We start from the raw sequence: 25,598 nt of genomic DNA, 5'->3' as shown, positions 1-25,598 counted from the left end.
CTCTTGTTGGGCAGAGAGGTCGTTTCAAAGCTGTCTGACAACTTCGACTGGTTTGCTGGTACACATGGGTGAATTGTCGCAACCAGTTACCATGAAAATCTGCTTAAGGTGTTGTTAATGGGTGGGAGCTACTGCATAATGATAACCGTTTCACTGACTCCGCATTATGACAGTGTGTGTATGTGTGTGCACACTTTGTTTGTTCATATACCACCAGGTGCAATGTGTGTTAAATAGGGGCACATTTCTGGTAGAAGTAGACTTGCTGGATTTTTGTGTGTGTGTGTGTATGTGTATGCATGTGTGTGTGTGTCAGGCAGCAGATGGCTTCAGAACAGGTTGTAAAATATGCAGGAGCAGCTCTCATCCACACATCCCTCCTCCTCTCCGCCTCGATGTCTGGCATCGAGGGGAGCAGGACCCCGACACTCCTCTGTTGCTCCTTGTTGCATTTTTCCTAAGGATATGGGGGCTTGCCGCATTTTTATATTTTCACCCAAAGGTAATTACAGAAGTGTCTGGAGTGCAAAACACACACATATAATAGAGCATCCACACAGTTTGGTGCTTGTACTTTTGTGTTGCACGATCAGCACCCAGAGAATAGTGTGTCGGTGTGTGGGTGTGTGGACTTATCGTCAGTTTGCACTGCACTGGAGGAGGAGGAGAGGAACAAAGGGAGGAGATGATGGAAGAGGCGCAGTGAGATTTTGACTAAAGATGGAAGGAGGAGGAGATTAGGTGGAAGGGGAGGGGGGGGGGGGTTACGGATGATAAAAATGCACATATGAATCACATACATTCATGGAAATGGATTTAGGACATAGACTTGAGATAACTAAGTCAAATGAAAATATCAGAAGTAGCAACAGGGTACAGCTAAGGTTGATGGGAATGTCATTAGCTTTGCAGGTACTGTATGTAAAAAATACATTAGACAAATTAAATGTGACCACATGATGGCACTGGATGAAAAGTCAAGCATCACCAAGTTGTTGCATCCAGGGGAGGCATGTGTGTACCACATTTTATGGTTTCACTGAAAACTTGATCATGAGATTAGAGGAAAAGTCACCAAAGTCAAATGGGTTCATCCTCTGTGGACCATGAATGTCTGTAAAATGACAATCAAATGACAATCCATCGTATAGTTGAATAACGAACCAACATTACCTCCCTGAGAGCCCGCACCACTTGTATGGCTAAAATTCCTTAATATCAACACAGATTTAAAATGTAAACCATCTGTTAACTGGGACAGGGGGGGGAAAAGAAGATGTGTAAGAGGTTGAACAACGTGATGGTCACGGAGCCACATACAGAGGAACCCTCCCATATACGTACAGAGGTAGACACTCAAACACTATGACGCTCATTGAGCTGCACACTCTCACAGTCACTAACGCACTTATCCAGGGCGGCCTAGTTCCCCCTCAGGGTCAGTATGAAGTGTCTCCTTGTTTGAGACGACTTGTTCTGTTGAGTCATGCATTCTGCCACGAGAGTCAGCTGGTTGTGACAGACCCATCAGACGAGGCTACAGTACAATGCACTTGATGTTATGCTGTGAATTGTAAATATAGTTTTGTATTATTTCCCCCCCCGTTCCGCCCTCAGTCAGCTATCAGAGAGATGGCATGCTGGGTATTTTGACAGACAGTAGCATGTATCAGGGTAATGATGCTCGTACTAGTCTATAGGCTGCCGGCTGCAGTGTGCAGCAGTGGCAGTATAAGCAGCGACAGTTACTCAGAAGTAAAATAAAAAAACTCCTGCATCTGGAACCTTTACAGGCAGCATTTGAATAATTCATTATATTCATTAACGTTGTTTTGGCAGTAGTTTTTCAGGATAATTGAAATAAAGACACACCACAAGACACATGATACAACTATGGAAAAACAAGGGAGAAGTAAAATCTATGTTCAAATTATTTTGAACATGACTTATTGAAAAAAGTGATCGCCCTATTGTGCGTTTCATTATTAAACTTGACTACAATCTTTGTCAAAACCTGAACCAAGTGCCTCAGGTTTCCCTCAACATAATTATATATGAGAGTTTAATTATTCTTTAGTAGCTGGAAGCAGGTATTCTATTGCAAGAGGTTGGAAAACAAATGCTTAGTTGATTAAAGGTTGTTTATGTTTCACCATAGCTGGATTAGAGCCACGGGACAGAGCAGAGCTTGTAATGATAAATATAAGAACATTAGCACTGATGAATGTGTTTGTTGTACTGTTTAACACCATGGGCTCTATTTTATTGATCTAAGCGTGCAAGTACATTTAGTCTGTGTCCAAATCCACTTCTGCTAGTTCATAAAAGGTCAAAAGGAATGTACGTTTAGTCGCTTAATAAATCGTGGGTGTGTTTTGGGCGTAACATGCAATAGACCAATCAGAGTATCATCTCCTATTCCCTTTAAAAAGCAGTTGTGCTGAAGGATAGATTTGCCAGGTGGTCATGGACGGGTAGAGAATCTTTCATGGGGTGGCAGGAAGGTGGCATGGGACATTTAAAGGGTGGCAAAATATATATATACCAATTGTAAACCATCACATATATTAGCAACATTTGCTTGGAAAAGTCCTCTAATTAAGTTATTTTAACTGAAAATCATTCTATTGTGGCACAAGTAAACCATTTGATAGAAATAGCTAAAGGTAGTTAATGTGTTTTAAAGCTAAACACCAGATCAGCATGGGTGAGATCAATTCAATTATTATTTATTATGATTTTGCACAAAGTACTGACTTTTGCATCACAGCAGCAGGGGGGCAAATCTATGGTATTAAGAAAGAAAAGAAAAGGATTATGAGAAAGAGAGCCAGGAGCAGAGATAGCAATCAACATGGGTGATGGTTCTAAAGTATGTGATCAGTGGCTAGAGCTTATATAACCTAACAATTCTTCATTTAATCATATAAAAACAACTCGATGTCTTATTGACTTGTGTATTTACATTATCCAAATTGTTTCCAACTCCATTCAAACTCCGAGAAAGCCCCAATTTTAGTCTCTGCTCTAACTTCCTGGGAAAAATGACGCATGAACGAACCAGTTAGCCAGTCGGCTGTTTTATCCTTCAACTGTTTTTATTGATCACGTGAAATGGATTATGATTATTCAAACTTCAATACATTACCCTAAGCATGATTTACACATCAGGTAGATTTAATCAGTAATAGTACTCCCATGATCCCACGCTGTTTCACAAAACCGTCAAAATATTTGATTAATGTTTTAATTGAGAGACCCCTAGTGGCCAAAGTTATATATTGTACGTTTACTTGCTGCATCCTTTGCTGTGGCTGTAAGTACGATCTGGATGTTTCTTTGTGTGCTTAGGGTAGGAGTTTGAATTGCTGGTTGTCTGTTTGCACATTGTATGTGTAGGTAGGTGTGTGCGAGTGTGTGTGTGTGTGCTGTGCTACAGTTCCTCCTGATAAGTCCGTCTGAGAGAGTTGTGTCTCTGCCATGTTAACAGATGGCCCTCGACTTCCCAGACAGGCTGAGCGGACCAACGCTGCAGCCCAAGCAGCTCTGGCTGGGTCAGCCCCCACATGAATTCACGCCATCATAACACTCTGTCATCACATCTCACCTCAAACAGTCACTTTATCGAGAGGTACAAGTGCATGGACAAAATAATGATACACCTCGAACACGTGAACACAAATAAATGGAGGGTTACTGTGTCTGTAATCCTTATATTTACATTTTACGTCCGTCACATCATGTCCGTCGTTCCTGTAACTGTTCCATTTTGTCTTTGTTTGATTTAAGCTGTGATGATTGTTTCCCTTGACTCATTTTGTTATGTTCGACCCCCTTTTCTTTCCCCACCACTGTCTGTGTTCTCTTGTTGCTTTGGAAAAGAGAGTGGATCTCAGTGGTGCCAAACAAAATAGTAAGAGCATGTCTTCTGTGCTAATTCATTTTCAACTGTTGTACAAACTGGACCAGCAGTGATTCTTGCAGCTTTCTGTAAATTAGCCTCCCACTCTGAGTCCAGCAACAGCTCTTCCCTGCTGTTCTTCCACTCGCAGCTTCTGTACATTACCAAGCTGCACACAGTCACTGACTTCAACTGACGGTTCCCTGTAGAGGTATTTTTAATAGACAAATGCATTTATTTCCTCATAATATATTTGAAAAGCTGATTATGGTAAGAATTGACTCAACTCAACTTGAGGGTTTGCTAGCTGGAATAGTTAGATTCATATTTTGATGTAACATCTTTGTTACGTTTAGTGAACTGAAAATAATGAAATCTGTCAACCTATACATTTTACATTGAAGGCAGTGAAGAAGAAAACATAGGTTTACAGACCAAAATTGATGTAAACATTGCACTATTAAAAAATACATTTTGTAATGGCTTTGTATTAGATTTTTGAGGAAGTAAATCCTGAGGAAGTTTTTTAGACCTTGTGAACACAATGTGCTGTCTATATTTACAAAAAGGTCCCATATGTCACCTTTACCTCCCTGCCACTTAATTTAACCTCTTTAATTCATGACACATGCTGCTCATTGGCCTCGAACCCCAAAACTAACTTTCTTTGATGCCGCGTAGTTTATAGTCATGTTTCCTCACATACAAAATATTTTTACATTAGGTGTTTTTACATTGATTCAGTTTATCTTTGCTTGTTAGTTTGTTCCTATATTCAGGTTAGTGACGGAGTCAGAGTTAAGACTTCACTGATGTTTTCTGCTTTTAAAAAGTCGGCTGCTCTCAATTCCAACAAGCAGATTATGTAACATACTTACAAGGGAGGAATTATTCATCTCTGACACACTTGTGATTACATTTTATTTTCTCTGCCAGTTTTGACCCTAATGCAGATGACAGATATGTACATTGAAGAAAGTGAAATAAGCTGATGTGGGATGTAAGTGTTAATGCACTTAAATATATTTTTTATGTATCTGTGCATTACTTAAGTAGATTTGTTTTCACTTTTACTCCATTACATACATCAGCAAAAATCGGTATTTTCTACTTCACTACATTTTTACAATGTATTGCATTGCACGTTCACATAGTTTTTCTATATATTTAAAAGAAGTCAAAAATTATAGGAGAAAAAATTATCCAGTAATCGAATCAGAGCAGGAAGGTAACATTAGACCCCGCCTCGTGCTGCAGCAGCATCACTGGTGAAGAAACATCTATAATGGATTCAGAGGAGGCCGAGACTCACCATTAATTATTATGACAGTGCACATTTATTCAGTAGCATCATCTGCAGCATTATTCATTAATATAACAGAATATACAGTTCGCAGTTAATAAAGTAGTTGATCGTTGCATTATGGAACAGGCTACTTTTGGCAAGTACTTTTATTTCTGAGACTTAGCATATTTAAAAGCAAGTACTTACTTTTACTCAAGTAAAAAAGGAAATGTGGGAACTTTTAATTTACTTCCTCCACCATTGAATTGAGGATTTATAGGTGTTTGACTCATGGCTTGGAAACAACATATTAAACCTGATTGATTCATTTCTGCTTCATCATAAAAATAGTGCACATTCACTCAGTTTTCTAACCTATCCCAACAAAATACATGTAAATCTTAAGCTAAGCTGTCACACAATGGAAGCCCCGAATTCTCAGGTCAGTCACTTTTAGGCTAAGAGGGACTTCGGTTTCCTATACAATGGTTTTCCCATTTACAAAAGTCGAGCTTGCAACTGTGCAGATAAAAGAGTCAGCAGCTGATGTGACTGTTGTGTACTCCGTGTAGATTCATAAATCCTCATCACCTTGTGCTGGGTAAACACAGATATTTCCTATGTTGCAGCGTTAATCTTTGTTGTCAGTACACGGCCAGGAGGCAACAACAAGACGAGGATAATGGGATCATCCCCTCACACGTCGTTTACTGAACACGCACACACACACACACACACACACACACACACACACACACACACACACACACACACACACACACACACACACAAACACAAACACAAACCCATACAAACACAGTGGCATTCAAAAACACAAGTGTGGGTATGTGCAAAGCAGCCTGACATTCCATGAATGGCTGTTCTTCATGTATTGGCACTTTCATACACACACACACACACAGTGACAATCCTGAGCTGTATCTGGGTCAGAGCTAACGGAGATGAATCTAACGGATGTTCCACATTGCCCCTCTTTCTTTCTTCTGTTCCTCTGTTGTACAGATGTAATTAATAACACCAGTCCTTCAGGGAGAGTGGGGGTGATTGGGAGGGGAAGGATCTCAGAGGGGAGGGGGAATATAGGAGGAGGAAGTGAGGTTAACAGGAGGAGAGCGAGAGACAGCGAGTGTCACAGTGGAAGTGTCGGAGGTGCGGCTCAGGGGTGTAAAAGTTTGATGCCACAAGGTGTAAGTAGCCGTGTTAAGTGATGTGTTTAAGGTGATGAATCTTTCATAACTTTTGAGGTTTTGCAGCGACAGGGGTGCTGTGCAACTGCAACTGCTTGGGGGTGTGCCAGTGGGTGTGTATCTAGGTTTCCTCATGTTATGCACCCTACTTTCCACCCAGCAGCTGACCTAAGTTGTGAAAGTAGAGTCAGACTCAACCACATGATGAATTAATGCAACTTCATCTAGTAAACTAGCTAATGAAGCTCATTTGCCTCCTGGAAACATTAAATATATTAGTTCATCCATTATCTGGAGGCAGGAATGACTGATGACGAATATGTACTGAATAGGTGACAACAGCCAGTGATGGATTGTTGATATTCCGGAGAAGGAGAAAATCAAAAGTAATATAATTAGTAAAAAAGAAAACATCATTTATTTCTGTAACATTAATAATTGTGTTAACTGCTGCGAGGGAACAAGCAGTAATTACTTCGTTTGACTGAAAAGCTGTGAGTGATTGGTGGGAGAAAAAGCTGCCCGAACAACACTCACTATGAATGTTTCATGTTGGAAACTTTCTTGATGAATATTTCATCTAATGTCAGCATGGGGCAGAATGGCAGACTGTAGTGCTGCCCTGCTGCATTGAATGTAATGATGAAAGAGACATGAGGTGGGCTTTGAAATTGTCTTTACTCTTCAGAAACAGGGAGATGTTCTCTATGCAGGGGTCCAGAACTGATAGCTGCATCTTAACTTTTCTGTGAGTATGCACTACTATGTTCAAGGACAGGCATATATATAAAGTTGCAAAAGAGCTGATGAGCTCTGCATGTATGGCTGCAAGACATACACTCCACTGACAAGCATCAGAGGGGCGATGCATACTCTGTGCACACTACATATACCCCAACCAAGCCATGCAAACCTTTTTTATACTGTAATCATGCAGTTTCATCATGACATCTTCATGACAGTGTTTATGCCATGACGGTGTCGGATCCAAGGTTGCTCTGGAGGAAAAGTAGAACTCAGTAGAATTCACCCTCCGAGGCCATGAAAGTTACATGTTAAAATGTTAAGACTTCCATTGTAATATGTTGAGTAGTGAGAACCCACAATCCAACAGGCTGGTATTGCCATTCCTAGAGCCATGCCGCTAGCATAGCTAACATGATGTCTATACATCTTCTGCCGCAAACTATAAACACATCTCTTCCGAACTAAACCTTGAATAAAAAAAATTTTTTTTTAAATAAAAAGGTTTTAAAAAAAAATTTAGAAGCACTTATATGGCACTTACCTATAGAACTCTGGCTACTTGAGGAAAATTGTACTTTCTTGATTCTTGTTGTTCTGGGTTTGTACCCTCATGGTTGAATGCACTTATTGTAAGTCGCTTTGGATAAAAGCGTCAGCTAAATGATATGTAATGGTCCAAACTATCTAACAAATGGTATTGTAAATGCTGCGTGCTGTCAGTGAGATCTGACATCAGGTTTCAGACTTTGTCTTTTATGCTCTTCCTTCCCCTCTACGACACATTTCTGCATAAATCCGCAACACAAAGTATCTGTGATGGGTTTCAGGGGATATGTTGGAACGCGTCAGAATTTGTGTTCCACAGGATTTCGTAAGTTGCCTCTTAAAATAACTAGAACTATAGTCGAAATTGTGCCCAGTGTGTTGTCCTCTGTACTCAGTAGTTTAATATGTGCTACTTTCTGACTGTCAAGGCTAAAAGTGAATAAACTGCAACAGTCATCACAGTTGGTTTTAGCTACTTTATGTGTATTTTATAGTTGTGTGGAGAATGGTTTTAGCTTAAATCGTAGAACATTTAGAAAAGCTTGTATCCAATTGGTCCAAATCCAAGTCATAGGACTTGAAAGTCAAAAGTCTTTGCAAGGAAGGCTAAACATTGATATCATTGACCCTTTCATCCACCCTCATTCCACGTGTAGTTGTTGGGGGCTGTGTCCATTGTTCCGCTCTCGGTATGAATATGGATTTAACTGAGGGGGAAGGGTTACAAAACGCAGAGTCATTCTGCCGTTAAAAAAAGCTTCCCATCGGTCTGTACCTCACCATCACTGTTATCCCTGTTACTCCGCCCTCCACTCACGCTGTCCAATCGCTTGCCTTCACCATTCAGTCCCCCATTTCAATTGGTCCATCCTGCTCAAGTATGACTCAGAAAGGTGTGTCAGTCTACCATGTGAACCAGCACAATGTGTGTGTGTCAATTAGCTCAGTTGGGTGTGTGTGTGCGTCTTATCATGCCCAGTCATTTTGAATGATGTCATGTTTTCTTGTTTCTTTGTCTATTGTTTTTTCCTTCTGGACTCCTCAAGTTGCTCTGCTGCTCCTCTCTGTTATCCCCCAGTTCGATTAATTTCATTTTTTTCCTCTTATCTGACGCCCCGTCTTCGATATTTAAGGAAGGCAGCAGAGCATTCAGGGATTCCAGTTAAATACTTTTTGGATTGTTTTAAAGTAACTGTTTATGTTGTCCCTTGTTTCTTTAGACTCCGTGTTTGCTGGATTTCAAAATTGGACGTCCAGTCCCTGACGTTAAATGTTGACAGATTTCTTTTTCCTGGCAGACACTGAGTCTCAAGGTTTACTACTGAGCCATTCAGCATGAAGGACAGGGGCATAAAAGCAGCCGCCGCATCCAACCAAGCTGCTGCTTTCCAAATGTGTAAAAACTATGAATGTTTCTCTCTGATGGTTTACTCTTTTTAATTTATGTCTTTTACCTCTAAAGTGCATTGTTGCTGCTTTTACAGCCCGTGCCCTGGTCTTCCTTTCACAACCATTCTTTTTTTATCACCCAGGATCCAAACTTTAGTCTCTACATCTCATCTATAGCTTTGCCTACATCAATCTGCACTTCATAGCCCACAACCAGAGAGCCTTCAGGCATATTCAAAGGAGATCCAGCAAAACAGCAGCCATTGCACCAGTGAATCAAAGCCGTAGCAGTGTCTCGTGTTGTTTTGAGTAGCCAGTATACAACATCCTTTCCACTTCCCAACCTCCTGAACACCCCACCACATTCAGCACAGCTGTAGGTCCACCGTGTTCCAGACCCATACTCAACATATCCAACCCAATGTGCGCTCGCCCACACGGTCACAGTACACCCCATAGTGCTGTGCCGTGGTGTACTTACTCATCGGTCCCACAAGCCAAGGACCCTGATACTGTCTCTGTATTTCCCAAAAAAGGCCGCCTCGGAAATGTATGGAATATGTTTTTGAGAGTGGCCGCGTCCAAAAGCAACTCCCAGGCCAAATCCTCAACCTTTAAAGCTTAGAAGGTGAGGAAAGGGTTTCATGAATGAAAAAGGTGAGTACACAGTAGGAGGAAAAAGGAGGAGGAACAATGCTCTCGGGAGTTGTTATTGGACAGGGAATTCTTTATGTCTTATTTTATGCCTTCTTTTTGTTTGTTGTCAGACCTCAGGCAGATTTTCAGCAGGGGCTTTAGATCTCCTTACAGTCAGTGAAGTCATGCAGGAAACCTAACGCCGAGTGTCCACAGGATGTGGCTGCTGCACATTCCAGCTGCGCTACAGCTCAGTCACAGCTCCATTGCAGTGTCAGTGTCCTGCAGTAGCCACAATTCTATCATATTGCAGACATGCTTTAAATGTGGTAATAGATTTTGTGTGGCTACTTTTAGTTAAATTACTGCAGTAACCAACAATGGAACAGTGTATAGAAAAACAACCTACATCCACATTAGGCATGTATAAGATTTATAATTGCAATCTTTCTCCCAAGCTCCAGTCCTCCAGTGCAGCTTAGGAATGACTGATTAACATGTAACTGTATATGTCAGCTGCAAATAAATAACTACTTCATACTGTCCCCACTGCCGAACAATAAAAAACGAAAAATATGTAAATGAGAAGAACTAGCATATAGAGCTCAACAGTGAGGTTCAGGAAGTAAAAATTCCTCATACATTTTCTGAATAGAGATTTTGATTATCATCCATAAAGGTGGACTTACCACATAGGAAAAGGATATTTTGCTACGATTTATGGGATGTGTGGTTCCCCCACCTTTTGCTTTTTTTTCCATTTTCAAATTGTGTTTATGCTTCAAATTAAATGTTTAGTGGTCAGGATTCATCTCGTAGCTGGTCGGTGTAAAAATTCTTTTCATAAGGATTTTTTGAAACGTCAATTGAGAAAATTAATAGGAAGTTTACTTCCTGAACCAGAGCTGTTCTAAAATGGGTGGTCAGTGTTACACCCTATTGATCTAACTATTAGACGACCCTGATTAAAAGACAACTTCTATTTTGCAAACATCTGTCTATAAATACTAGACTTTCTGAGGATGGGGAACACTTACATCTGTCCTATCAGAGAAGTTTCCCCATCATGCTATTAATCTTAGGAGAAGTGGTTCCTCATAACTGAATCCTTTTATAAGTGAAACATGAAACGCGGTGATACAAAACATTTTTTGCATCTTGTCAGACTCACACTATCTCCTGTCAGGCCCTGGAAGTGGTGAGAAATATTGAGTCTGACAGTTAGCATTTTTCAAACTCTTTAACTATCTTATTATCTGTAACATTTGTAATTCTTGGCTCCATGGACTTGAATGCAAGTCCTCAAATGTAAGACAACCCCCAGTTTTCTTAAAACCTAATATACAGACGAAAGGCCAGTGCGGGATATTGTGAATTCTTCTGTATTAAAACACATCATCGGTCATAATAAAAAGGAGGAGACTGAACATAGATTTTTCAGACCAGCCTGTTTCCGTCCCACTCCTCACCATCTGTTGGCTCTGCTCAGGTTTTGCTAACTTAAAAGTTTGTGTCGAATGATTTGCTTTATAGGCCTCGCTGTAAGGACAAATTCCATAGCACAGGGGCGGATCAAGGGGGGGACACTGCCCCAGCTGAAATCTGAAGTGCCCCTGTTCTGTCAGTGGTCATTTTTTATTTTAAAGTCAAATCTGGTCACTTACTAACAATAATTTGACAATAGTGTAAAATTGTGGCCCCTTTATGGCCCCGGATTTAAAGAAATCCTAGCTCCTCTACTGAAGTAACAAATCACATACATCTCTGAATTGAATTTCTCTTAAAACGTCAATTCTTACAAACCCTTAAGTGTTAAGCTTAAAACATTCCACTTCTGCAGAGTGAATAAAAAGAGTGAATAAATGAGAGCCAAAGGTGATCATATAGCAGGCGTGACATAGCCGGAACGCGACAGAGCTACATCTGATGGACACTGGCAATAAAAGAAGATAGAGTCGAACAAATTTTGGTTTATTCTGAGACCCAACTTGGACAGCTTGTTTTTGTTGGAGAAAAAAAAGCCAAAATGTATTCCATTTTGGTCACAAACAAACAAACAAAACACCTCAGCTTTAGAAATTCTATGTAGTGCAGGTTTAATGAGATCTAAGTCCCCATGAGATCATGGTCCTGAGTGGTCTGTTTAATGTACAGTGAATTTTTGGTCAGATATGAGGATGCAGAGGCAGGGTGTGACCCCTCTGTGCCTTCACATCCATCCTTGTTCATGGTCAAAGTGATGTCAGAGCTGAGAGGAGGCTCCACCTGCCACATCAGTGAAGGGCGGGAGACGAATGAGGGGAGAAAGGAGAGCAGAGGCAGACGGAGAGGGAGAAAGAGCTGCAATAGTATTTCTTCATTAATTTCTTCATATCTTGCCACACTGTTTCTTCCTTACTCAATAATAATAAAAAGATATTCCATTCCTCACTAAGAGACGCTCACCTCTTTCCCCTGTGGAGGAGAAAAAGTGAGAGCCGCAGAGTTGCAGCAGTCCGAGTAATTTCACTTTGGAACCTTTCACCTTTTCTTCTGTAACTTAATTCCCTCCCTGCTCCTCTGGAGATTAGTTGAGCTTTAGCCAAAGGGTTTCTGTCTATCTTTTCCCCTACCTCGTGTTCGGTCTTGCCCTTTCTGCCCCAGCCATAATATTAAGACCAATGCTTAGTTACTCCTCAAATTACATATTTATGGAAAAAAGTCAACCAATCCTGCGTATTCACTGAAGCTGTCGCCCATATTAATCAGATTTCCTCTACCTTGTATTTTTCTACATAGGAATGTAAATAGGACAGATGCTATAGAAAACGTTGTGTTGACAGCATAATGAGATGAATGAGGGAATATAGGAGGGGAAACAAAGGGACTGCTGTTGTGTGTGAGTGCGTCTGTCTGCCTCAGCTCGTCGTGCACCTGCACGTACTAAGTAGAGCAGAGTAAAAATAATGTTTGTTTATCCAAACATGATGGAGGATCTCGTAAATAGGAAACCCCCACTGAATGAACCAAGTTGGTGCATCCCTCTAGGGCCATACCTGTAACTGCCTGGATTCAGAGACATGTGCCCAGACTTACCCAAGGCACTGTAAACATGCTTTATCACTGTCTCCTTAGTGAAATGTCCATAAGAAGGTGCACCTCATTCATTAAAAAGCTGCTGATAAGACGAGGGACCGTTTGGTGCCAACACGAGTCAAGCGCCTGAGGTGCAAAAACAGCAGAACACGATGTCAACCAGTTTCCATGTGTTTATGCGCCGAGGCAGACCAAGCACACCGGAAGCCAAATTTCTTCAACTTTCTGTCACGCACATCTCTGTAGGAGCTCAGGAGCAGCCAGGCTCTATCACTGGCAGCCCTGTGGTTCAGCCAGCACCACCAGCATATTCACCTTCACCTTCATGTCACTATCAGTCATTACCAGCAGGCACAAAATAGCAGAGATGACCACAGTGCTCATATACAGAATAATTCACTTGAAAGCACTCAGCAGAGTACAGGCCTTTGCCAAACCTTCGCGACTCACCACTTACAGTGCTGCAGGTAGACAGTGCCATTATTTACTTGATTGCAAAGAAAATCAAACCTTTCGTCTTTGTTTTTTTGCCAAGACCATAGACTGTATGTAAAGATGGACGGCATGACTGCTCCCCAAAAGTGAAGCCAAAGCAACTCGATTGCCCCCTGGTGGCTGGCTGCAGTATAGATCATAAACCCGGCCTCTTATATGTTAGTGGATGGGATTTTCTGTCATTTTAGGTGGTTCTTATCCCACTTGTGTATTTTCATTTCTCATTTGTCCAGTAAGTTTGGTTTTTATTAGTTTTTATTTGATGCTATAAAAACAGGAAGAAATGTCATGATTGACATCTGAGACTCGCACAGACTCTGAATGCTTAAAATTTTAAAAGTTGGCAGTGACATTTTGGCTTCATTTCTAGATTGTGGAAGGAAGTGGAAACACGCTGTCCATTTTTATATACATTTTATAGTCAAGACTGACACTTCCTGCACAGATGTTTAACCTTACAAGCCTGCCAGCAAATCAAAGGATGTAATCCAATCCTTCTTGCTGGGATTTTAACTTGAAATATTTGCAGGAAGTGTTGAGTTTCATTAACACAAGCTGAAAAAAACAATTGACAGTTAAAGCTAATAAACAAAAACAGTATTATCACAAAAAAAGAGTAACCAGCAAATCAGCTTGGTGAGTATGACACACTATAGGTTGTATTGCTGGAAATAATTCTGTGAAAATATACATTAATTATCATGTGATTAATTGTAGTAAGGGTAATTTCACTCTGTATTTTAGCCTTTATTGATTGACACTGGGACATTATTTTGAATGCCAGTTTATTTAGCCCCCGAAAAAATCGACAATCTGAATCCTGTCTGACTTTTCCAAAAGCGTTTGGACCCACTATAATGTTTCCAGCTTAATAAGAACTATTATATCAGAAGGACTTGAGTTGCAGGTCAAGTCAATTCAATTAATTTAAATACAAAATATTTTATCTGTCCCCCAACGGGCAAATTAAAGTGCTAAAGACTAAATGCTGACAAATCTGAAAAAAAAAATGCAAATGTAAAAAGTACAAGAAAGGCAACATATTGTGATCAATTAACCCAGAGAGGAAATCCAAGGGTTGCGCATAGGGTAAAGCTCTTTCGCTACTTTTAAAGATAACTTGTCGTATTGATCTGGTGTTTACCGGGCAGTCAATATTGGTGATTGGCCAAAAACTGAAGAGGTTCCACACACATTAAAAGAGATATAGCTTCTTAAAGTGAATACACATCAGGAGACTTTAACAATAATTCTCTGCTCCCTGTAGCCACTGTGAACATTCAGGAGTTGGGTTTCTTTCAACGAAACAAATTTCAATCCCAAAAGATGCAGATGTATATTTAACATCAGGGACAGACGGGTATATTTATTTTCTTACCGCACTGCCCACTCAGCACTCCTGTCTTATTCCCTGAGGTTCTCCAGTGCGAGAAGGAAACCACTAGACGCGCACCATGAACTGCACACACACACACACACACACACACACACACACACACCGTCTTGGGAATCAGCCCAGCACAGCTGCAGCCAAAGCAACACCTGGGCTAATTGGGCAGAGCTGGAGTGCTCACAACACCCAAAGGATTCTTGGCTTTTTCAGTGTGTGCAGTTGTCTGTGTCATTTGCTCTCTCATGTTACCTATAGCGCCTCCCTCACTGATGGAGCTAAAAGGTGATAGATAGAGCGAGCCTCCTCTCTCCTTCTCTTCCTAGCCCCCCAGCCCATCCATCCATCCTCTCTTGGATGGAGGAAGGAGGTGAGGAACAAGGTGATGGATGAGTGTGGAAAACTTTCTCTCTTGTGTTATATTCTTTTCCTCAGACGAGGGAGGTGGAAGAGATCAGGGGAGGCTGCAGTCACATGGCGATCAGGGAGGCAGAGTGAGAGATGACCAGATCTCCAGACCCACATATTCCAACAGCAGCCTCCTCCATGGAGACTCTGCCTCACGCACACGGAGACATTTAGCAACGCTGTTTATCTCCCATCACACTCACTCAGGGGAGAGTCAATTTAAATAAGTGTTGACCAGAGGCGAGGAGATTTGATTTGATTAGTCATGACTGCAGACCACAGGAGAGCGTGGCTGGAGTCTGTCTTTCTCTCTGCCCATTATCTGATCTGCCTCCCTCCTTTTGTAATCTCTTTACATCTCTTTACACGTTTCTTTTCTTACTGTGACTCAGTCATCGTAAGTGGTTATTACACATTCACAGTGTTTATAGTGCACAGGGAGGTGTTGTCATGTTCCACTAACCACTTCTTTTTTTAAAGCAGCTTCGGTGGCTCCGCTCATCAAACACAACAGGTCAATTGTACGGCGTCCCAGTGTATATCCTCCCATCTCACTTTCTGAACACCCCCCTCCCTCCTCCTCCTCCTCTTCCTCCTCTCCCAAACTCCCTGCAATCCCCCCCCACCCACTTCCCACTTCCAACAGAAGCTCAGAGTAAACCTTACTACTCGGATTACTCCCCCACCCGACTGCTCATCCACAAGATGTGCACCAGCCACTACCTGGACCTGTTCATCACCATCGTCATCGGGCTCAACGTCATCACCATGTCCATGGAGCACTACCAGCAGCCCCAGGTCAGAGGGAGGGGAACCATGGGCTGTTTGCTTCAAATGTTGATACATGGATTATAATAATTACTCAACATGATTCCCAGAGGTTGTCTTATGTTCTTGCAATCTTGTAGTAGTGATTAAGTGGCACCTACATTTGGATTGGATTGCAAATCTTGGGCAGTATCTTGGGCAATATTGGGCAGTCCTGCACATCCTGTGCTACAATGCAATTTTAGTGCCCAGCAAAATAAAGTACATAATCTAAAAATGTTTCAAATTCAGGAGAGACAATATGACAAATTATTCTTTGTCTGCCAACATTCATCATTTTTAAACTGAATTAAAGTGTTCAGATGGCTATCAAAGGCTTCAGTTCAATTTCCATTGTATAGCGCCAAATCACAACATACGTTATCACAAGGCACTTTACATAGCAGAAAGTCTACATATCTTCCACCGCAAACTAAAATTGAATAAAAAAAAGCACTTATATGGCACTTACCTGTAGCACTTTGTAGTTCGGGTTTCTTGAAGCAAATTGTACTTTCTTGATTCTTGTTGTTCTGGGTTTGTACCCTCATGGTTGAATGCACTTATTGTAAGTCGCTTTGGATAAAAGCGTCAGCTAAATGAAATGTAATGTAATGTAACATAGTAAGATCAAGACTTTACAAAATTATAGAGGAATGCGACAGTTCCCACAACAAGGAAAAACTTGGCGACCTGTCCTTATCGCTTTCGCGGTATTGCAGTTGGACACGAGGAGAAAGTCTTAATGCCCCTTGGTTTTTTAACATGTACTGCATACCATTAGCTGAGCTGAAGCCTGATACTTGTATTCAGAAGTGCAATCATTGGACATTTTTGTCTCGTTACCATTATCTTGTTGAAAAGCAAGTTGTCACAGAGGTTTAATGAATCCTTGGAAAGGTTTGCCTGAACAGGAGCCACCCGTTGGAGCCGTCATTGCTCTGGGCTGAAAGGACTCATTTAAAGGAGCCTTCGAAACGGGACAGCATAGTCATGCCACTGCAATGCAGTCTTCAAATGCAGCCTCTGAGTTGAGAAACAAGTGAAGGGTGAATGAGGGCGTGATTTCCTAGACAGCCTCGAAGGTTTCTGTAGAATGTTGAATACAGGGTTCTTGGTGTGAGTATCACGGATAATGATGTTGAACAGGTTGTTATGTTGTAAAATAGTGCATTAAAGAGATGTGTAACTGGTAATAGCCGTAAGTTAACGGATGGCCACCAGTGAGGATTTGTGAAATCCCTGCTGGCTACCAGTTCTCTCCATGTCTCTCAGTTAAAGGTCAGTTTTTACACGCACATGGGCACTGTTGAATTCTCCCACAGGCTAAAATGGACACTTTGATTCTAATGGCCTTTTCATAGAGAATGAGGGAGGGCGATATGAGGGATCTATTAATGGAACAGCTAATTTTGGAGAGAATGACAAAGTTTACAAAATTGACTCTGTGCTATTCCGTGGGAAGAATGTAAATGCAGGAAAATTGTATATTTACTTATTTAATATAAACCATAGTGTTAAATCTAAGTCAAGTTGAGAAAAAAACACTTTTCAGTGCAGTTCAATTTAAATTTTAATAAAAGATTGATGAAAGCCACAGCTCACTCTGGGAGAATAACACAATATTTAATCCTGGGTTTACGGGCTTGTTAAGAAGGATACTGGTGCAGTGGTTTTATATGTAACAATTAAATCTTTGCTCTCCCAGGAGTTGGACGAGGCATTGAAGATCTGCAACTACATTTTCACCCTCATCTTTGTCCTGGAGGCCGTCTTCAAGCTGGTGGCTTTTGGTTTCCGACGCTTCTTCAAGGAGAGGTCAGTATTTACATGACTGCTTCCTAAAGTGACAATGTGACCTTTCCTGAACGTCTGTGACCTAGGAGATCCTGGATAAACATTTCGCTCCCAGTTTAGGGGTTTGACATTTTAGCGGCCATGGTATTTAAATAGATTTGTTTAAAACGTACCGTTCTATAACCCCTGAGTCATGTGGAAAATCTGAGGCAGCTTTCAGAGAACTCAAATGAGCTTTCTTCCAAGGTGCTCAGTGCACGGTTCTCAGCGAGGCCTGTATGAATACAAACAGCCTTGTTAAACACTCATAAAAAATGTTGCCTTAGATGATTTCATAGCTTCGAAATCTCTGGCTTCCTGCTGAAAACCACACAACAATGCACAAACACAATCGCATCAGCACAAACATATACACAAACACATCACACATAAATGAATACACACACACACACACACACACACACACACACACACACACACACACACACACACACACACACACAAACACCCCCTCATAGTTTCTGGACCAAAACTGACCACCAAGGGCTCCATGATGTCCGTTCTCTTTGCCAGAGCAGACCATTATCCTTTTTTTTCTGCTTTTGGCTGCGATGCAGTTTGATATTACCTCAATACACACAGATACACGCAAACAGATAAACACAACATTCAGCCAAGACCCCCAGAGGACACATTTTACAGGCTCGTTGAATTTTAAGTTGATTTCTTTTGTGTTAACTTGTGCACTTTGAGTATCTAAATGTGGACATGAGGGATTGAAACAATAAAATAGACAAACCAGATTAGTACGACCACCTACAACTATCTTCAGTTTTTATAAATGTGCTTTATTAAAAACATTCTTTCTCAGTCCACATTCATTGCACAAGGAAATAAGATTTAGAAGAGTGTCCCACTGACTGATCTGAGCGCACCATATCTCTCTTTACGATACTAAAATGAAATGATACCACTGCTGCTTTGTTAGCTTGCTTCATAACACTGAAGTAGTCTGCGCTCTCCCGTGCACTTTTATCCAGAAAATGATCGGTATCCAACTTTATAGGTTTATGTGATAGTTAATTGTGGATGACTTAAGTTTTGTGGCTTATTTCTGTGATCTCTGGACCATTAAAAATCACAAATCTCACACATTCCCAAATCTCTCCTGAGTGTTAAACACTTCACCAATGCAGGGTTGATAAGTTGTAAAAGGTTTGTAGCACTGCAGCTGCAGAAACACACATCATAATGTCCACTATGTGAAAAGTCACCCTTTTGTGTGTCACACTGCACATCCGACAAATGGCAACTTTAGTTATAGTAGTGACATTTTGCATTGCAGCTTTCTAGTCTTACTCTTAAAACCAAAAATGCCCCAAAATTGTTCAATTGCAAGTGAGCCCCTTTACTTTAATACCTTTGTGTCCCATAATTTTCAAATGGCCTTGAGTATGGCAGCTTGGAAACCTGTCTTCCTGATTGAAACTAGAACTCAGTACAACATACCTCTGCCGAGGGCCAACAGCCCACTTAAAACCACATTTAAATTCAGCAGATGCAGACTTTTATTTGGATCTGAATCAAATTGCACACACTCATCAATATCCCCCGAAGATTCATTAATTATTTTTGAGGAATAAATGAAAATTGAAAATGCCCTATCACACTATGTTAAAGAAAGTGAAATGATCCACATCCAGACCAAAATTAAATTCATTCTTCTTTGGCCCACACCACATCCTTTCACCAAGTTTGATGGTAATTGTTCCAGTAGTTTTTGCTTAATCCTGCCAAAACGGTAACATAACCTCCTTGTATGTATGTATGTATAATGAAATATACGTATATATAATGAAATATACAATATACACATATATTTCATTATATATTCTTTATGTCCACATCTCTCAAATGTATAACACATCTTTTTTACAAACAAATATAAATGTCGTGTCTCCAAGCCGATGACATCACTATGACATGTCTTCAAGAGTAATTTTCTCAAAACAGGACAAAGTTCTTGCAGTCTCAAAAGATAAATTACCACAGTCATGGGAACTTCTGACTCAATTGAAACTCTAGTTCAAGTGAGTCCTGTGACACAAGTTCACCTCTCTCTATGAAAGAAAAAGACTATGAAAAGTGATCTCTGACCCTGATATTAACACCTGTCCTGGTAGAACCGATCACAAGTGGACAGCTCTAAATACGTCTGCTCACGTATAACAATGTGTCCTGAATGTGTCTCACCTCCTCGCTCTTAATGCAAATAAATACGTGTCATTCTATTAGCTAGTCTGACTATACATGTATGTCTATTGTCAATGTGTGTGGTTGTGTGTCTGTCCATCAATGTGAGATGGAGAGAACAGAAAGAGAGAGAGAGTGGAAACAGTGGAAACACTGAGAAGAGTAAAACTTTTGATTTATTTGAAACTGTATCAGAGGATGACAGCTGAGTAGGCGGCCCTTCATACGTGGCCCAGGATGCAGTTGTGTTCACACAGCTGTAAAGATGTGGTCATACGCGTAGACGACTTCTGAATGAGTGATCTGGTTTCGGATCACTACTCAAGTGCGTCCTCAACGCCACTCGTGTACATTGACACCTGAACTTAGAGTTGTCCACTGGCATCAGTCAGGACGGATGTTAAAACCAGGCCTGAACAGAGAGTAAGTGATCAAAATCAGTGTTAGGGACTGATTAGTCATTCTGTGTGTGTGTGTGTGTGTGTGTGTGTGTGTGTGTGTGTGTGTGTGTGTGTGTGTCTGTGTGTGTGTGTGTGTGTGTGTAGGTGGAACCAGCTGGACTTGGCCATCGTGCTGCTGTCCATCATGGGCATCACTCTGGAGGAGATTGAGGTCAACGCTTCGCTGCCCATCAACCCCACCATTATCCGCATCATGAGAGTGCTGAGGATCGCACGAGGTATGAACTCCTCCCTCCTCTATCCATCCATTCATCCATTCATCCCTCCATCCTCCTCCCTGGCACAACTCTCTCACAGACAGGTTCACATTCCAGTCTCCTTTACGGTGCTATGCTTTTAAGATGCCTTGTGAAACAGCCACATCCCCGGGACTCCCCTCTTTTGTCACTTTTGCATGGCAGGTCGCAGCAGGGTTGGGGCAGGGTGTGAGCCGACCAGATGGCACCAAACAACACAGTTAGCTGACATTCACAGCACTGAGAAGGAACAAACAGTAAGAAAGCAAGAGGGTGAGAAACATAAAATTTAAGGAAGATAGCAGAGGGCGAGGGAGAGACGCATTATGACAGTAAGTGAATTAAGCTGCAAGACTAGGTACGGAAGAGAGGAGAGAAATAAAAGGAGGAGGTAGTGAGCGAGTGATGAACAACTTTGGACCCTAAAATAGATTATATAAAGATGGAATGAGGTCGGAAAGAGAAGCAATTGATGGCACAGTGAAAAAAGAATTTGTGATGGAGTGAAAAAGGAGGAGATAAATGATCAGAGGACAGGTGTGTAGGTGGGTGAGAGACAGGAAGAATTCGGTGTAGCAAAATAAATGGTGGAAATGGATGGAGGAGGTTGAGCACGAGGAAGGTGGAGGCCTAAACTCCCTGTGTGCTCGGTGCTGATTACAGTGGAGGAGAGCACGGAGGGGGCGGAGGAGAGGGGAGCTGGGAGGAAGAGGAGATAAGACAGGCGGGGGGGAAGCTCATCTGTTGTGGCTGATTACTGAATGTATAATAGAAGAAGTAGCCAGGAAATCATTATTGATTACTGTCACGCAGCAGAGCCACAAACTGATACTCTCGTGTGCGATGTGGATGCAGTAGCTGGCTACTTTTCCAGTTGGCATATATCTCTACACATCTCATATCCAGACTGAATTTAGATGTAACTAAGATGGATTGCATTTTGGATTTGATGGTCACTTTAGCAAGGGACAGAATGAGCTAAGCTAACGAGAGAGCTTTATCATTTATTGAAGTAGCCTATGTAAACAATAGTAAATAACCTGTTAATGCTCTGTATTTATATAGCACTTTTTCAGTGTACTTGATGACTACTGAAAGTGCTGAAGAGTTCAGTTTTGCAATTCACCTATTCACACACGCATTCATACAGTGCATCTCTATCATGCACTCATACACTTTTAAAACAGCCGTCAGGGGCAATTTGGGTTTCAGTATCTTGCCCATGGACACTTTGGCTCGTGGAATGTTGGAGACGAGGGGAGAACTCGAACTGCCGACCTCACGGTTGGTGGACGACCCGCTCTACCTCTTAGGGTACCATTAGGGTTATGACTGACTTAGCCCACCAGGCCAGATTGCCAGAGGGCATTAGCTCAACGGTTATAGCAGTTTTCCAAAGAGCCTCGATATTGCATCCAAAACACAGGTGAGAACGTATTCCTTAATGCAGAGTTCCACATCATTATGGCTGAGTCTCAACAGTGGCGTCTACCTAATGAATTTGAATGTAACACAATGCATTGTTGAAGTGTAGCGGAAGGTACAGATATTTGCTGATATATGGTCGAAATAAAAATGTAGTTTAGTACTTTAGTAGTGTTGCATGAAAGATATTCTTAAGTGCAATAACCAAGCAAATGTTCTTTATTACATCCCACTACCGGGGCTATCAATCATAACAATTTGTGATATGTCATTAAAATGTCTATTGTATTAGTATGCGTAAGTGAGAGAATAAAGTGACAGCTGGTGAATTTGCAAAAACTCAGTATGTTGACTGGTGATGTGGTAAAATATCTTTGATCTTATCCTAGGAGGCATCAAGGTTTGTTGTTTTGCATCAGTGTTTTACCTCAACTTCTCCATTCCATTTATATGTATAATCTCAGCCTTGGTTTTCCTCATCGGAACCCTGCTATCATATCAGTGATCTAATCAAACTGCAACCTAGGCTCTGACAATTTAATAGAAGGAAATCTTTGACTCCACTAATAGGATTAGGTTCTAAGTGAGCAAAAGGTGTCCTTTTCCATTCCCTGTTCTATTATGTAATACTGACTATGGTAAGACAACTTTTTGTTCATTTTCTGTGTGTCCCCACAGTATTGAAGCTCTTGAAGATGGCGGTGGGGATGAGAGCTTTGCTGGACACGGTTATGCAAGCCCTGCCTCAGGTACACAGTAAACTCTGTTAAATAACATCCACTGACTCCTCTTTTCCTTCCTCACGCTGCTGCCATGGATCGGTTCGCACACATCCGAACACATCCCACAGAAGCTGTTCCTAAAATTACATCCCAGAAGCGTGTCTTTTTTTGGGACATATTCTTCAGTTTCAGGGTGTTGTCTTTTCCCATGAGCTTTACGCCAGCTCTAGAGACCCGTATTTGCATTATCAGCCTCCCGCAGAGATTGAGAAGCGCATGTAGCTTGAGGTTTTGTTTTGAAGGATGGTGGGTGGATTTGAGGGTGACGGAGTTGGTAAATTGGAACAAGTTCCAAAGTGTTCGGGTTGAGTGAAAAAATAACACAGAGTGTTCTCAGCATTCTTTGATACCACCTCTGTGTGCCTCACAGAGATTGAGTGTCGTTCCAGGCTAATTCCTCCTCAAACTTGTTAGAAATGTTCATAAATAATAAATCCAGCAGGGGGTGAAAGAGGTGTGTGCAGGTTTCCACATGCTGATTAGCATTGGGAGTATAAAAAAGCAACTGAGAACCCGAAAAACTTTCTTCACCTACCGGTAAATTCACATTTGTGTCAAAGTTGTTATTCTGTATTGTCTTGTCCTCTAAGTTGGACGTAACATAATAGCATGTTCTTCAAAAATCTTAAAATTATAATAGCCCTTTGGCAGAGGAACAGAGGAAGTGCTAGTTGTCTTTGGGGCATACTTCCATGCATGCCTTATGTTGGAATGGTTGTTAAGCAATACATCCACTAGAGGGCAGTGCATAGTCAAGTCTCTGACAACAACAAACATGGCCAAGGTCGAGGTTGTGATAATGTTTCTTGGTGATAAAGTTCTTCCCTTTGCCCGGCCGAAGTAACATCACATAGATATATCTTCCCAACGCTCAAAGTTTCTCTTAAAGTAGTTTCGCCATTGTGGAACTTTCTTCCTCGTGTCAAATGGTCGTCTCACCTAAACCATTGGGTACAGTCTACGAATACGTAGGGGATGAATGCAGAGTACAAACAGAAGCTCTGTCCATTTTCATATAAGCATCTAATGTTGAACCCAAGTGAGCCTCTGCTAGTTAGCGAATGATAAGTAGCTTAATTTTGCTAATAGTAGCCTAGCTAGATTTGTCCAGCCAATGTGAGCAACTCACATACTGTTTAATCATTTTGTTACATTTTTGCCTTTTGGTCTTGTAGATAAGGAAAAAAACTGATTCAATGTGCAGAGAAATCCACAGCTTCTGGTTTGTAAGCTAAGTTTGAACAATTGCTATTCAGGGGAGGGGTTAGTCACTTGCCACAGCATGTATTTCCCTTGGTGCTTTGCAGCCTTTTATTTCTCTCTGGAATGAGCTGTTTGTTGTCCCTTGTTATGGTTTATTTTTCTTAGAATATCTGTCTTCTGACTAATCCCTCTTCCATCCTGTTGTCTCTCTGCAGGTGGGGAATCTGGGTCTTCTCTTCATGCTTCTCTTCTTTATCTATGCAGCACTGGGAGTGGAGCTGTTTGGTGACTTGAGTAAGCACACGTCCCACATGCAGAAAGGCAGTAGGGCAAAGCAGAGAAAGCTCATACACGGATACTTGGGAGTGCTGTGTTAAATTCTTCCCCTCTTAAATCAATCTGGTGTTAATTGTTTTGTAGAATCCTTTTGTTGAAATACCATATTGATCTCTTTAATTGTGGCTGGTAGCTTTCAGAGTAATGAAAGAGTATTACAGATATTATCACTTCATTGCAAAGGCCTGTGTTGTAACAACTGAAAAGCTGTGAACGTCTCTCCATCTTTCCGTCTCTCGATTCCTACCTCACTACTCCTCTCTCTCCGTCCCCTCCTTTCTTTCCCCTCGTCTCCACAGTTTGTGATGAGCTCCACCCATGTGAGGGTCTGGGCCGCTACGCTACATTTAAAAACTTCGGCATGGCGTTCCTGCTGCTCTTCAGAGTTTCCACCGGAGACAACTGGAATGGAATAATGAAGGTGAAACTAACTTTGAAGTTTGTGGTCATAAGCACATACGTAGACAAAAGCAGGTTCGGGCTTTGATATGTGCACACATGTCAAGCGGAATAACAAGAGGCAGATTTGGTGCCGATGTGTTGGTATGTCACCGAGACAACCAACCTCCCTGTTGCACATGAATAGTAATCAGTGATGTCTGTACCAAATTTCATGGTAATCCTTTGCAGCAGTTGTTGAAATATTTCAGGACTGACTGAAAACTTTTATGACTCAATGTAATTCAGAGTTTTTAATCCTCCACCTACTATTTGGCTGGTAAAGCTTTAGCCAATGTATTAAAGTTGTGTTTTCTTGCTTCTTCCAGGACACGTTAAGAGACTGCGCCCAGGACACCAACACCTGCTACAACACTGTGGTCTCTCCGCTCTACTTCGTCTCCTTTGTCTTGACTGCTCAGTTCGTCCTGGTCAACGTCGTCATTGCCGTCCTGATGAAGCACCTGGAGGAGAGCAACAAGGAAGCCAAAGAGGGAGCACTGCCTGAGGCAGACTTGGAGCTGGAGCTCCAGGCAGACGGAGGAGACTTGACAACAAGGTCACCCCAGCTGAACCCTCTGGCACTGGGCATGGACAGGTCGAGCTCTGGTGGTTCGCCCCGGAGGTTCCCCGGAGCAGGGGACAGGGAACAGGAGCGGGACGGACCGATGGACTCGCCCACTGCTGACATAACCAGAGATTCAGTCAACATCAGTCCAGACCCCCCTTCGTGTGTTGATCCCCCACTGGAGGTACGAAATCTTTTTCATGTTGTTTTTT

General features: G+C 41.6%; 1 protein-coding gene across 17 annotated transcripts in view; it reads left to right on the top strand.

Moving 5' to 3' along the window:
- The window catches only part of cacna1g (calcium channel, voltage-dependent, T type, alpha 1G subunit), a 240,478-nt gene that overhangs the window by 201,215 nt on the left and 13,665 nt on the right, over window positions 1–25,598 (top strand). For 14 of the 17 annotated variants that reach the window (XR_004612086.1, XM_034569763.1, XM_034569767.1 and 11 more), the window contains 7 exons: window positions 15,727–15,878; window positions 17,596–17,705; window positions 20,483–20,616; window positions 22,738–22,808; window positions 24,260–24,338; window positions 24,680–24,801; window positions 25,148–25,570. Coding sequence is in view for 16 of the 17 variants with exons in the window: in XM_034569763.1 (XP_034425654.1) it covers window positions 15,727–15,878; window positions 17,596–17,705; window positions 20,483–20,616; window positions 22,738–22,808; window positions 24,260–24,338; window positions 24,680–24,801; window positions 25,148–25,570 (1,091 nt within the window). In the remaining variant the exon portion in view is untranslated. The remainder of the gene's footprint in view (window positions 1–15,726; window positions 15,879–17,595; window positions 17,706–20,482; window positions 20,617–22,737; window positions 22,809–24,259; window positions 24,339–24,679; window positions 24,802–25,147; window positions 25,571–25,598) is intronic. The other 3 variants (XM_034569764.1, XM_034569757.1, XM_034569760.1) reach the window with 1 other exon arrangement.

Source organism: Hippoglossus hippoglossus, chromosome 19 (genome assembly GCF_009819705.1).
Source record: "Hippoglossus hippoglossus isolate fHipHip1 chromosome 19, fHipHip1.pri, whole genome shotgun sequence".
Taxonomy (NCBI): domain Eukaryota; kingdom Metazoa; phylum Chordata; class Actinopteri; order Pleuronectiformes; family Pleuronectidae; genus Hippoglossus; species Hippoglossus hippoglossus.
This window is presented reverse-complemented; position numbering and strand designations above follow the sequence as displayed.